This window comes from Stereum hirsutum, assembly GCF_000264905.1.
Source record: "Stereum hirsutum FP-91666 SS1 unplaced genomic scaffold STEHIscaffold_13, whole genome shotgun sequence".
Classification (NCBI taxonomy): Eukaryota; Fungi; Basidiomycota; class Agaricomycetes; order Russulales; family Stereaceae; genus Stereum; species Stereum hirsutum.
In genome coordinates, this window is record NW_006763143.1 from 75,311 (window position 1) to 87,859 (window position 12,549).

Genomic DNA, 12,549 nt, shown 5'->3' on the forward strand with positions numbered 1-12,549 from the left:
TAGTAAGTGATCGGTACCATCGGCGCCTCTATCTAGCCCAAACATAGTCTCTGAGGTGATCCAAAGCAAAGGTTCGAAGAGCCCGGAACAGGTTGGACTGAGCCAGCAGAGATAGATGGCCGAGAGCCGAGTTCTGCTCGGGCAGAAGACACGGCCGTATCATTCTCCTCATACTAGCGCATCGCCGCCAATTCGGCCATGGACAGACATCGAAGGAAGTGACTGTGCTGCGAGGTATCCTAGATGTTGACGTCGAAGGGTGGTGCAGATGTTGGCGGTTCGTTCAACCTGAAGATCGTGGCGTCGCGGGGAAGAGTTCAATTTTTATGATCTAATCTTATCTGATCGTACGTAATCAACGCATTCAGCCCGTGGCAGCAAACGCCACAGTGGCGCCAGTACTATGATTTCGCTTCACCAACGGAAGTTCTGTCAGGCTTCTCTTTCGATTTGTTGGATATTATGATATATTATGATCGAATCGCCTGCTATAGCTGGCAAAATAATATATCGCTGATCCTTTGACAACCAGAATGGGGCATCATAGTCTAAGAGAATACGGGTCATATATACAGTTACATCGAAGATGTAACAAGTTGCTCTAAGCCCTATGGCCTGACCCCTGGAAAAGGCCGTCCGAGCGGCGATGTATTGCGGGGATACGAATTGAAAGTACGTGCCGAGGCGCATTAACGAAAAAGAAAGAGAACAGAAATAAATAAGAATAAACAGGAAACAGCAGTACTAGGCATACTATGAGACACGTACAGATGGACCCACAGTCCATCCATCGACCCACAGTCCATCCATCGACCCATCCCCGTCCCCTTACGATCATTCACTCACTTCTCAATGTCCCCCACTCGGACTCAGACCCCGTCCGCCAGCCTCCAAAGTACGTCCGCCCTTCCCGGACCCGGCTTGGCCGTCCAAAATAACACTGCCTCAAACGGCACACCTTGCTCAATCTCGATGCTTTCATACGTGTCTATATCGTCACTAGTTAGGCCGTCAGTATTCCCGGGCTGAGTGACCTCAGTCATCTCGTCGAAGACATCCGTAGGTGATACAGGCAGGGCCTCAGCGAGAAGTCTCTCCAGCCAGGACGAGATGGAGGCGTTCGTTTTCGCTTTGTCGTTGTCGCAGGTATGTTTGTTTGGAGGAGGGTCAGAGGATGAACAAGTCAATCGACTTTCAGATTGCGCTGGTTGGGCTGCCGGCGTGACGGAACGCTTGTCGGACTCTAAATGCGGAGAAGAAGGGGGCTTGCAGTCTATTTGGCGGAGTGCTTGGGCGGAAAGTCGTGTGTGTGAGCGGCTGCCGCTGGGACTGTCTTCGTCCATGCAATAAGAGATCATGGCGAGGTCGGAAACTATCTGCGAATCCAGGCCTTTGTCGCCAAAGGGTGCATCAGAGGCCATGAGAGATGAGCTAGGTACCGCCATCGGCGAGGTATCTGAGTTCGTCCCTAAAGGTGGCAATCCCTTCGAACGGGCGGGCTCCACATCGCCCAACTCCCATTCCCAAAGCTCAGTCAGATAGATCGCAAGTTCCATGGCACGCCGCGTGTATGCCGATCCTTCCGGCGACCATGGAAAGCGAAGGATGTTGGCAAGACGAGGCAAGCATGCGTAGACGACGTTGGGGACGCCGGCGAGGAGGTGGAGCGTGGGGAAGGCGCCATTCTCAATGGCTTCGAATGTGGGGGTGTCGGCTGAGGAACCAAAGCGGATGACGCAAGGAGTGACACGGGAAGACCAGTGCACTTCGAATGGGTTCACTTCATGGTCCTACTCGAACAAATGAGCATCACTCACCCATGAAGATGCGGCCAACGAGAGGTGTAAAGGCACGCATCAAAAGAGTGGGATAGTCTGGTCTGCCGACATCGACTCCTTCCATCTCAAAGGTCCGTTTTCTACCAGCCCGCCAAGATTCCTCGAGGTGGATGAGCGCGAGAAGGACGTTCAGCGTGGGGAAGAACGTCCAATAGAGGGAGTCGAATCTCGAGTGGAAACCCTGATCTACTATATGTATGTCGATGATCGTGAGAATATAGGGCCGTAAACCAAGTTAGCTATGAGAGTTCAAGAGGTTGCGATGGTATAACAATTAGCGAGCGAGAAATGATGTAAAAAACTACAGACGTACGGGGGACTACGTTTTCGAACGAATCCGTACGGGCACAAGACCCACACAGCTGCCTCTCGCGCATTGTCGATATCTGTTTGTGATGACAATGATGATGAGTCGCCAATGCGGATCAACGTGATGAACACACACGAGAAATACAAAGATATGACTTACTAATTTCGCTCTCACACTCTCTACACATCCAGGGATGAGATGCGTCCATTCTAGGGCGCCCCGCGTGGGTGTTAAGCCGGTGAGAATACATCTTTTGCCGTTGTGATGAGATTCAAGCGCGTCTGCAAGTGGAATGTCAAGGTCTGAGTTGATGAGTCGGTTGGCAAGCTCTGCCTCCATGCTCGTCCAGGCCGACATGAGGAACGAAAGCGCCCAATGGCGAAGCGTGAAGGAGACGAGGAAATCAGAGTGACATCTTCCGGGAGGTACTTAATACGTAGTAGTTGATCAAAGAGATGGGTTTGGATACGTTTGCTGAGGCTATTGCACTCGCGGGTGTGAAAAGTCCGGTTGGATCCGAGTCGCTTCTCCTGTACTTGACGTTCCAGAAGTGGAAACCCCGCTGGCCATTCCTGTTCACCTAGATACGCTTGTGTACATGATATGATTTTTCTCGTACTCTACTATCACTCTATGTAAAATTGTGCTACCAAAGTCTCGCGATTGAGCCATGAAAGGTGCGGATTAAAAACAATGTGTATCACAGCCGCACCGTGAAGTTTTCACGGCGTGAACTTAGGTGGTATAAAAGTTTCAATCCACGGGAAGGAAATACGGGAAGTAACAATAAAGCAACAAGCGACCCGAGAGTGCTGAAATAGGGTGATTTTGAATAAAAAGCTGGCTCCGGATGCCCAGAGAGTCCAATCGCTCCAGGAGCTTCCAGACGCAACAGCGGGTGATGTGCCACCATCCAGAACATAGGCCGCGGTGCAAGTCATAAAACGATATAACAGGACCAACTTTGAAGGAAGGGCGAAGGATTTATCTTCCCTTCAAAACTAGGTTTTCTCAGGAGATGAGCGCTTGCTGGAACCGGTATTCATACTCTACACACTCCATCGACCAAAGACGAGGCATCTGTCCGCATTGCAATGCACCGTCAGTGCTCTTCCACTGCATGTAGGTGCAGACGAGGTCAGGACAGACACGCACCGCATGACCTCTTCCCCAAGCCTCTGTAACATCCTCCTTGCTCAAGGCAAGCATGTTCTTCTTCGTCAACGCGGTCACGAGCTGATCGTCGGATGGGTCCTGCTGAAGAAGATTCGAGATGTAGACTCGAGCCCTGAATTCTCGAGAGGCATGCGTGGCGAAGTGAGTTGACCACTCTTCATGAACCTGGAAAACGCAGAGTCAAAATAGGGAGATGTGGATAAAGGGAGATATCGAGGCTCTATCTGTGCTCATCGAGCAGAACAAACAAGGAGGACAATACTAACCTTCTCGCACTGCCGCTCCCAATCTCTTAGACCCAATTCATTATCCCCGTCGACCTCCGCGAATTGGTACGTCCCGATATACTGTACTTTTTCGACCAAAGGTTCGTCACGCGTTCTCCGCGCTGGTGAACCGAACAAAATCCTGCGTGACCTCACGCATAACGCATGGTGAGCGAACAGTGACCTCGGCAGGCGCTTGCGCAAAATGATCATTTTTGCAAGCGCCTACGTTGTTTTCTGAACTATTTACGGGTCCCGTCACGCTCACGCACGGTTTCTGAACCGTGACCGGGGCGAAACTGATGGGTGACGTACATTTCTGATGAACCTTTGGTCGAAAAAGTACAGTACAACAATCCAACGCCATTCACTTGCAGCATCACCCGCTTCCTTCCCGCCGTTATCCCTTCGACATGTAATCCATTATGCCTCTCAAGAACCAAGTCGCCCAAAACAAATCCGGGTTCGCCAGGAAACATAGGTACATTTGGCTGGTTCTGCTTCTCGACGATCAAAATATCGATGTTTGCGTTCTCGGTGTCCGGAACGAGGCGAATAACATTGTTGACCTGTTGTATTCGCGTATGATCTACGAAACGGGATACGGCGTCGGCGTCGATTATAGTTTCGTCTAGGCAGAACGTAGGAAGATGATGGAATTCCTTTAACTTGGTGATGACCTGACGATCAAGAGAAGGAAGACCGCCGGAGGTTTTACCCTGGAGAAGATGATTCGATAGATAAGTGAAAGTGACAAGCATTCGTGGACTTTTGATAGGAAGAGCGAGGGAAGACTCGTATGTTAATACATTCTACTTACGAAAGTGATACCTGTGACTCGCGAGCGAACCAAATTGTCGAATATCACAGGTTCTACAAGTTCCTGGTCGCAAAAGGAAACATGATTTAATCGAGATGAATAGCATTCGTGAGAGGAATGGGATGGGAGGTGCCTACTAAGTCCGGAGCTGTACGCAAGGTACGAGTCTTCTTACGCTTTGTCGCTGAGCCTTGCTCTATGTCTTGTACGATATTACCCGCCCTTAAAACATCAGAACCTCGTTTCTGACCCGTCAGAGGATCCGACGAAGATGATATACCCGTGTTAGCGGTAAATGCTGACACGCGGGTGGGAGGCTTCACATTGGGCGATCCGAGCGTGTTTGAAAAGGGAGAGAAAGTCAAATGAGGCGGGATATGCCACGGCTTTAGCACAAGGAGTGAAGCTAGCAGAGGAAAAGAAGACTGACTTGGAGATTCTCCTCCTCGTCGAGAATACCCTCGACCTCATTCTCCGAATCCACGGGGTCGAGGGTCGTAGTCTTGGGTCGCTTCAAGCTCTGTTGCAATGCGCGATTCTCCTCTCGTAGCTCCTCTACCTCTGATTCTAGATCTCTCTTGTCCTCCAACATTCCTTTCCGCATCGAAGCTAACTCCTTCCATTCTCCGGCCTTCCCTTTCCATAAAGTGACTTTTTCGTCCAATCGCTCTGCCCGCTTTCTTAACTGTTCGAAACTGAGACAAACCTTCATGTACTTTCTCATCATCCTCTCTGAGCTCGCCACCCTCCACGCTCTCTTGTTTTCACCTCGAAGACGCTTGATCTCCGCGACGAGGTTAGCGATGTTCTCCGGGGCAGCGCCGCCCGCAAAGCCGTTCAAGTCGACATTTTGTTGCGTGCCCGTGGATCCGCCAGGCATATCTGGTGTCGTCTGAATGAACCAATCGAACGATATCGCCCAGAATAATGGAAAATGGCCAGTATATACGGGCGTGCAAGGGAGCAGACAATAGCAGATGAAATGCAAGGAGGCAAGGGAGGGTGCCGCCGTAGAAGAGTTTCAGAGTCCGCCGGCGGGAGCGTCAGTGTGGCGTAAGCCCCTGTGGCGCAAAATGACCGACGAACGTCACGTGAAGTGGCGTTTCGACAGTTTTCAGCGATTTATCTCGTTTAAACGATGTTTCGCGGAAATCCAGGAAGACAGTCCTCTGGGTAACCCAGTCACCCATTATACTGTGTAGTCAAAACCAAAGAAAACGACGAATTGCGAGTGCCATTAACTGCAGACCGTCGAGAGCGACGGTGGCGCCGCGGATCGGATCTTCTGGGCATTGCAAGTTTAATGGCACTCGCAAATTTCGTATTTTCGTGAATTTCTTTGCACAGAGACATTACATTCAGGCATATGCGTCGGACTGTCTTCCTGGATTTTTGATTTAGGGCTTTTTGCGTGAGCTATTCGTCGAGGACTGCAAAATCGCCACTTCACGTGACGTTCGTCGGTCCCTGATGGCCTCTGTCTTACTTGCTGTCCACGTATTTCGTTTCCGATATCCATATGAATATAATTCCTTTGACAAACACTTAAATTTCGGTTTATGACGTGGTGAGAATCTCGATTGCTTACTATTCTTTGTACAAAGCTTCGAGCGGGCACTACATACAGGGTCAACCGTAGTCTATGACCGACCATCAACATCATGTCGACCCGAAAGACAGAAGTAACCGGTCTATTTCAACCGTATAACGGGGGACATCAATTCGCTCTCATAGTTCTGCGGGCAACATCCCTCGAACTACTACCGTCGTGTTCTTCGTCCGAATCAGATGCAGTGTCCAACCCGCGCATCAATATCCCCTTCCACCCGCTGCCACTCCCACCTCGAGAGCATACGGCCAGGACGAGGATCAGAATAAGGACAACGGTCAGTGTGATCCTATGGAGCGCGATTGGAGCAACCAGGAAGTTAGCAACAGAAAGAGTACGACGAGCGAAACACAAGAATAGACGTACCATTCAATCCAAGCGAACGCCTCTAAGGCCTTCACCCTCCTGCATGCTCCGTCGAAGTTTCCATCTCCGTCATCATCGTCGTCGTCGTCGTCGTCTTCCCAACTACACCACACAGCGCCGCAGCGTCAATCATCGCCAACCATTCGCCCTCTCTAACCAAGTAATAAGTCATAATACGCACCTACATCGGAGCCGCCCACCAGCCAAGACCGCCGTAACGCTTCCTGCAGCCGCTATCCAAAATATCCAAGCAAGCAGCCAAACGAGTCCATATACCAGGACGTTCTTCAATATCCTTGCGACCTTGAACATCCAGCTCGACGACTTGGAAGTTACGCCACCGCCACCTCTCTCACCTCTCCTTCCCACTCCACTCTCAGCCAGGCCACCGAGCTCTTGCTCGTTGGTTCTCGTTAGTTCGTGGCCGGCTTCATCATCCCTCGGTAGGCCCGTGCTCGAATAATAATCCGGTGGCGCCCCGGACCCTTCGTGCGCTTCGTTGCCTCCTGCGTGTCTAAACTCCTTCCCATGCGTCAAAGGTACCTGCGAGCTCCTCTCCCGTTCCCTAGGTCCATCCATAATCCCTCTACCGTGCTTCCCTATCCCTGACGAGCGACGATTTTGTCTCCTGATAGTGACCCAGAGGAAAAGGATGGCAAATAGAATGGTATATGTGCAGCAAAATACGATTAACCTGGTTGCAGGTCGTAACGCGCGGAAAGATTTGAGGCCGCGATGGTGGCGGGAGTCTCCGTCGTCATCGTCATCGTCGTCATCGTCGTCGTCCCCATCGTCGTCGTCGTCCCCATCATCGCCGTCGTCGTTGTCGTTTCCCCAATCGTTATGTGCACTGAAGCCGGATGAGAGGAGGGAGGACGCGAGGCCGAGCTATAAGGTTCGATGGATACGATATGATAAGTAGTACGCACTTCAGAAAACGGAGCGTTATGGACGGCAAGACCACTTACCTCGACGATAGCGAACACGATCGATAGGACGAGGAGCACTGGAACACCATCAAATGCGTTGATGAGCATCCCATGATGCCGAGTAGGAGGAAAGGGAGCGCGAACATCAACTTACCAATTAGCGCTTTGCGAGCATGTCTACGAAAGCGGCTCGTCCTCGAATTACCGCTGTTGCCAAACATAGTCGACGCTGACTATATGCCCTCGAAGTAGGGCCAGAGAGGCGTCCGCCGCCGACAAGAGCTGGTGAGAGAAGTAAACCGAAGGGAAGATGTTCGCTGAGGGAACCATCGTCGATAAAAGAGACTGTCAAAGGAGCACGGAAGACGGAGTAAACACAGCCTCGACCGGGCGTAGACAGCGTTTGAAGCCTGCACTCCACTTGGCATACACAGACTTACACCTGTCACCGTAGACAGAACAATGGTATCGTCTATACTTAGTCACTAGGTTTTCTTTGTGGGTGATCTAAGAGCTGGGAATTGACGGGGCGATGCAGCGTACAGTCAACCGGGTTGGCAGCTGTTGGCAGTTTCGAGATACAAGGGGACAGGTGTTCTCAGACATGCAGAGGTGTGGGAATGAGCCAAGCGGATCCACAAAACGAAAAGTTGTCGAAGGTGGCGACTATGGCCTAGTTGTGAACTATTCGTGAGCAGCAGTTGACAAGTATATACGACCGACAGCTCAGTTGATATCCTTCAACCTACAACGATGTGAAGCGATATCAGACACAAGGCGTGGACAGAAGGGTAAAGCTCCATCGTACTCACCTATACGCCACATTCCAAGCTCAGCAGCACGAATGGAAGCCTCAGCTACAGTCAAACTTCTCGACATCCCCACCTCCATTCGTCAATCCAATCACATGGTATCTTGACAGCCCGATATCCAAACGCGTCCGACAATTCATACACGAAACAAAGTGAGACTGTAGCTTCGACGCTCTGAGTACTCTAGGCTCCAATTCGAGAGCCAGATCAAGATCACTAAGACACAGAACACCGTGACGATGCGAGGATGTTGAGTTCGAAAAAGTCTGTGCCGATGATCATAGTAGGTTCCCCGCTATGTTACCGGGAATGAATAAACATGTCGAGGAAAATATATATGTCAAGGCCACAGCCGCTCGGAAGCGACGTTCTACAGCAACAGGACCATACCACGTCCAATATCTGCATGTCCGGCCGAATGATTTCTGTCAGCTTTCAAAATGCCGAGCAATTCGCAGACGGGCACTCACATAACCTCCTGCCAGGGTATACGTTCCTCTGTGAACCCTAATCTGTGTCCAGCTCCTCAGCATGGCCACTCGTGCTCATACCATGACAAATGTGGCGTAAGGAGGGCACGTTAAATCCTGCGCCGCTATTCGACCTCGCATGCATGACGAACAGGAGGATGAAGGCCGCGAGGATACAGACCATGGCTCGTTTGCGCTATCGAGTGAGTAGTCGGTCAGCGACACCGCCCCAATGCATGTGGAAGGGTAAAGGGCAAACATACCATGTCCACACTTACGATCCTGCTCCTAGCCTCATCGATCCATTCCTTGGCTTTGAAGAGCTTCGCTCCCTCAGCACCTTTCTCCTCTATCTTCTTGATCTCTTCCTCCGTTAGATCGGCTACATCACGAATACGAACACCATCGACGCCACCGCCACACAACCGACAGTCAGCCCTCTTGTTTACATGGATCTCCCTGGCCGATGGTGCTGAACTCACGAAGACTCTCGACTGCAAGATACTCCTCGAGCCTCTCCTTCTTCCCGCTCGTCGTGACGATCACCGCACCCTTGCTCTGCACCCACTTGAAGATGACCTGAGCGGGCGTCGCTTGGACTTTCTCGTCTGTGGACAAACGCTTTGCGATCGTGGAGAGAAGGGGACTGAGAGGGCCGTTGGGGAAAGTCGTGATTGGACTGCGAGGGTTATAGTGAGGGGGTTTGGTAAGTTTATGGGAAATGGAGGGTCGAAGAGAGAGAAAACGTACGCCAGAGATCCGTACGCCTCTGTCACAATACCATACTGCGCTGAATACTCCAGCAGCTCGGCGTATTCTGCGAAGTTATATGGGTGGAAGCGGATCTGAGCGTACACACATGCCACAAGTTTGCAGTAAACGAGGGGAAAGGGTAAGTACGTCGAAAGTACAGAAGTGTGGAGGATACGCAGGGAAGCATGCAGGAACGAACCTGGTTTACTACGGGGATCACCTTTGCAACCTTGACGACCCGTTTCAAGTCGGCAACTTTGAAGTTGCTGACGCCGATGCTCCTGCAGAAAACGCATCAATATTGTCATCAGCCTTTTCTTCTTTGACGACAGAAAGCGGTATCTGTTGAACAAAAGGAGGAAGGAATTGCAAAGCATATCGAGGAAAAGGGTGGGGAGACGGAACAGAAGTAGTGCTAGAACCCTAGAAGAAAGAAACGCACTTGGCCAAGCCCTCATCCCGCACCGCCTCCATCTGCGCCCAAGCACCCTCCAAGTCCCCATCCGCGATGACCCCAGGGAAGTGGATGAGGTAGAGGTCTACGGATTTGATGCCAATCTACGCGTTGGAGTTGTTGAGAGTCAAAATGAACACGTTCGAATGGCCAAGGTAAATATAGTTTTTTCAGGGTCGACGTGGATGGTTGTTTCACGGCATGTGGTTCCTGGGAATGTCGAAAACGAGAAAGCGTACCTTGGACAAGCTACTCAGAAGGGCATCCCTGATGATACCTCCGTCGAACTTTGTCGTGATGTAGAGATCGCTGCGCTGCAGGCCGCTCTCACGGATGGCTGTCCCAACGGAGTCTTCATTCTTGTATACTGAGGTCCATTAGTTGGCAGGTGTAGAGGACGGGCGACGTATGGCGGAATTGAATTGAATGGACAGTGTGAGTTGAAATGGACGAGTAACGATTACGGTCAGTATGAGAAGGATGTCACCGAGTCGGCAAGAGCGGGCGAAGGCAAGCTGAACTCACTAGCTGCGGTATCGATGTGAGAGAAACCAGCTTCGAGAGCTTGGTCAATATATGTCACGACATCCTATCAGGGCCCAATGCATGTCTTTAATTTCTCGTTCGCACATAGCGGATGGCAGTGGGTACCTGTCCTTTCCATACACTCCCAGTCCCGAACGCAATAGACGGGATCTGAACGCATACATCCACCCTGCCAGTCAGAGATAAGGGGAAACCCGCCACCAAAGATTGTACGCACCTTAGCACCGTCGTTCAGCGTGATATTTGAGAATGTCATGTTCTACTATTCGAAAGACAACAGCCTGGGTGATGGTTGGGAGGAAGTCGATCGAGTGGACGGTGGAGAAGAAAGTCGGATAGGGCGTGAGTCAGCGTGGCCGGGCTGCATGCATCGGGCGGGTTTAAAGCAATAGACCATGTATAGCACGGACGGCTCTCCGCCCTGCTCCTTATCAAAATATACCTTCGGCTGATAGCTTGACCATTTTTGCGACAATTATCGTGAACATTTCCTGAGAGTCGAAGACGCCATGAATCGAGACGACGAAAGACGCGAACGATGGCGCTTTTGGCGCGAGCAACGACGCTGCTTCAAAATAGGCGCCCACAATAAGACCGACGCGTCTTTTGCCGGGAACTTGGCGCTCGTGGGGTGGACTGCACGCTCTCAGTGACGTCACCTTTGTTCGTCTTTCTCTTCTCTCGTACGACTACGACGACGCCCACGAGAACTCTGTTCGCACCTCCGACTTTGGACGCTCGTCAACGACCACCTCACGCAAAATTACATGGCGTACGATAATCATGTTCGAAGGGGCCACACTGGTACGTATAACCCGTATAAGGCACTTGAATTGGTTGAACTAATTGCAACACGCATTCCCAATAGCCATCTTCACCCTTCTCCTTGTCTTCGCCATCATTGAGGTTCCGTATCCCTTTCAGAATGAAGCATTCACAACCACATACTAACTCAATCTTGTCTTATAGCTCGCGATCTCAGCCTGGTTGACTTCCCGCTTCAACGCACACCACGACTTCCCATCTCTCGCCATCCGCGACCGAACGCGCTATGTTCTCTTCTGCTGCGCCTTCACCATATTTTTCGGCTTTCTATTCGAACTCCTCTTCCTTCATTCGGCCTCAAGCGGCAGCGTTATGACCAGTGTAGCCAGCCATTTCGGGGTATGGCTTCTTGCGTGGATATTGTGGACGGCAGCGGCGGCGAGCGTGACCGCGGGTTTAGGCGGAGGGTTGAATTGCAGGTGCGCACAATTTTATATTTTTCTTAGCCCAAGTGTGCTGCTAATGCAGTGATAACGCGATTTTGTTCCAGTGGGGCACATATCGTATATTGTGGTCAATTGAATGCGCTCGAAGCGTTCGCTTGGGTTGAGTGGTATGTCCCTGATCTACTTCACCCTTCTCCCGTTCTATTCAACATTCAACCTTCGCTTGATTTTCAGGATTCTCGTCACTATCATTGTTGTCGCGGTGCTTGTCCTCGGTATCGGCTCATTACGTCGTGGCGACGGCTACCGCGGCCAACTCGTCACCGTTTAATGATGCCCTGCTTTTCATATACCAGTCCTTTCACGACTCACTTTTCTTCGGTTCTATGACCTACTTTTTCCCGGTGTCAGCTAATCCCTGACATAAAAATGGATGTTCTTCAGCATGTCCGTTCACATCTAGTCTGTTTTTTGTCTCTTTGGGTTTAGTCCGGTTCTTTGTCGTGATGCTTTCCGTGTTGTCATTGGTTGGGATATCTACGTACCCAGTACTTGCTTACCTTCAGGCTTTATACATTTGCTCCCTTGTCCTCGATAGTGTGTGTAATCTATCCCAGTGATGTTCTCTTGGTCAAATGCTGCCCAAGCCAAGGGTTCAATCCTGCTCCTATGACCCCTTGCCCACCTTATTCACAAATCCTAACTTGCCATTGTCATGAAAGTAATTCCTACCTCATCAATATACGAAACACACAAGGTGGAGTGGAAATGGTGCTACATCATGCTTGGGCTATGGCAGATACATTGGCCTGTAATAAGATCTCTAGAACTGACTCAGGGGAAGGTTTGTATGGATTCACCCATTCTTCTTACCCTCTGCCACATTCTACACTTTGGAATTGATGTCTGCAACATCTTGCCTGGATTTAATCTTCATCTATCCAAAATGATGTACTTATCCTTATAAGAAAGCCTCAAAGAGGGAGTGA

The 12,549-nt window shown here is 50.7% G+C and overlaps 5 protein-coding genes across 5 annotated transcripts; 1 reads left to right on the forward strand and 4 right to left on the reverse strand.

Annotated features, from left to right (window-relative positions):
- Positions 1-869: 869 nt before the first annotated feature.
- On the reverse strand, positions 870-2,528 carry STEHIDRAFT_141042 (uncharacterized protein; the record flags this gene model as incomplete). The annotated part of the gene is made up of 4 exons (XM_007307280.1): positions 2,308-2,528; positions 2,152-2,224; positions 1,818-2,077; positions 870-1,714 (listed from the first exon to the last, which is right to left on the reverse strand). The coding sequence occupies exons 3-4, from the start codon at positions 1,900-1,902 to the stop codon at positions 870-872; spliced, it is 930 nt and encodes a 309-aa protein (XP_007307342.1). The 5' UTR covers positions 1,903-2,077; positions 2,152-2,224; positions 2,308-2,528.
- Positions 2,529-3,669: 1,141 nt separating this feature from the next.
- On the reverse strand, positions 3,670-5,349 carry STEHIDRAFT_123654 (uncharacterized protein). Its single transcript, XM_007307281.1, has 5 exons — positions 4,841-5,349; positions 4,548-4,727; positions 4,411-4,473; positions 3,902-4,309; positions 3,670-3,867 (listed from the first exon to the last, which is right to left on the reverse strand). The coding sequence occupies exons 1-5, from the start codon at positions 5,288-5,290 to the stop codon at positions 3,697-3,699; spliced, it is 1,272 nt and encodes a 423-aa protein (XP_007307343.1). The 5' UTR covers positions 5,291-5,349; the 3' UTR covers positions 3,670-3,696.
- Positions 5,350-6,127: 778 nt separating this feature from the next.
- STEHIDRAFT_159785 (uncharacterized protein) lies at positions 6,128-7,535 on the reverse strand (the record flags this gene model as incomplete). Its single annotated transcript, XM_007307282.1, has 5 exons — positions 6,128-6,308; positions 6,386-6,487; positions 6,567-7,273; positions 7,354-7,391; positions 7,469-7,535. The coding sequence occupies 5 exons, from the start codon at positions 7,533-7,535 to the stop codon at positions 6,128-6,130; spliced, it is 1,095 nt and encodes a 364-aa protein (XP_007307344.1).
- Positions 7,536-9,028: 1,493 nt separating this feature from the next.
- STEHIDRAFT_62961 (Aldo/keto reductase) lies at positions 9,029-10,605 on the reverse strand (the record flags this gene model as incomplete). The annotated part of the gene is made up of 8 exons (XM_007307203.1): positions 9,029-9,275; positions 9,347-9,441; positions 9,549-9,630; positions 9,792-9,907; positions 10,043-10,170; positions 10,329-10,392; positions 10,455-10,499; positions 10,567-10,605. The coding sequence occupies 8 exons, from the start codon at positions 10,603-10,605 to the stop codon at positions 9,029-9,031; spliced, it is 816 nt and encodes a 271-aa protein (XP_007307265.1).
- A 458-nt stretch (positions 10,606-11,063) lies between these two features.
- STEHIDRAFT_141044 (uncharacterized protein) lies at positions 11,064-12,220 on the forward strand. Its single transcript, XM_007307283.1, has 5 exons — positions 11,064-11,153; positions 11,218-11,255; positions 11,319-11,593; positions 11,665-11,727; positions 11,795-12,220. The coding sequence occupies exons 1-5, from the start codon at positions 11,117-11,119 to the stop codon at positions 11,889-11,891; spliced, it is 510 nt and encodes a 169-aa protein (XP_007307345.1). The 5' UTR covers positions 11,064-11,116; the 3' UTR covers positions 11,892-12,220.
- The last annotated feature ends 329 nt before the right edge of the window (positions 12,221-12,549 follow it).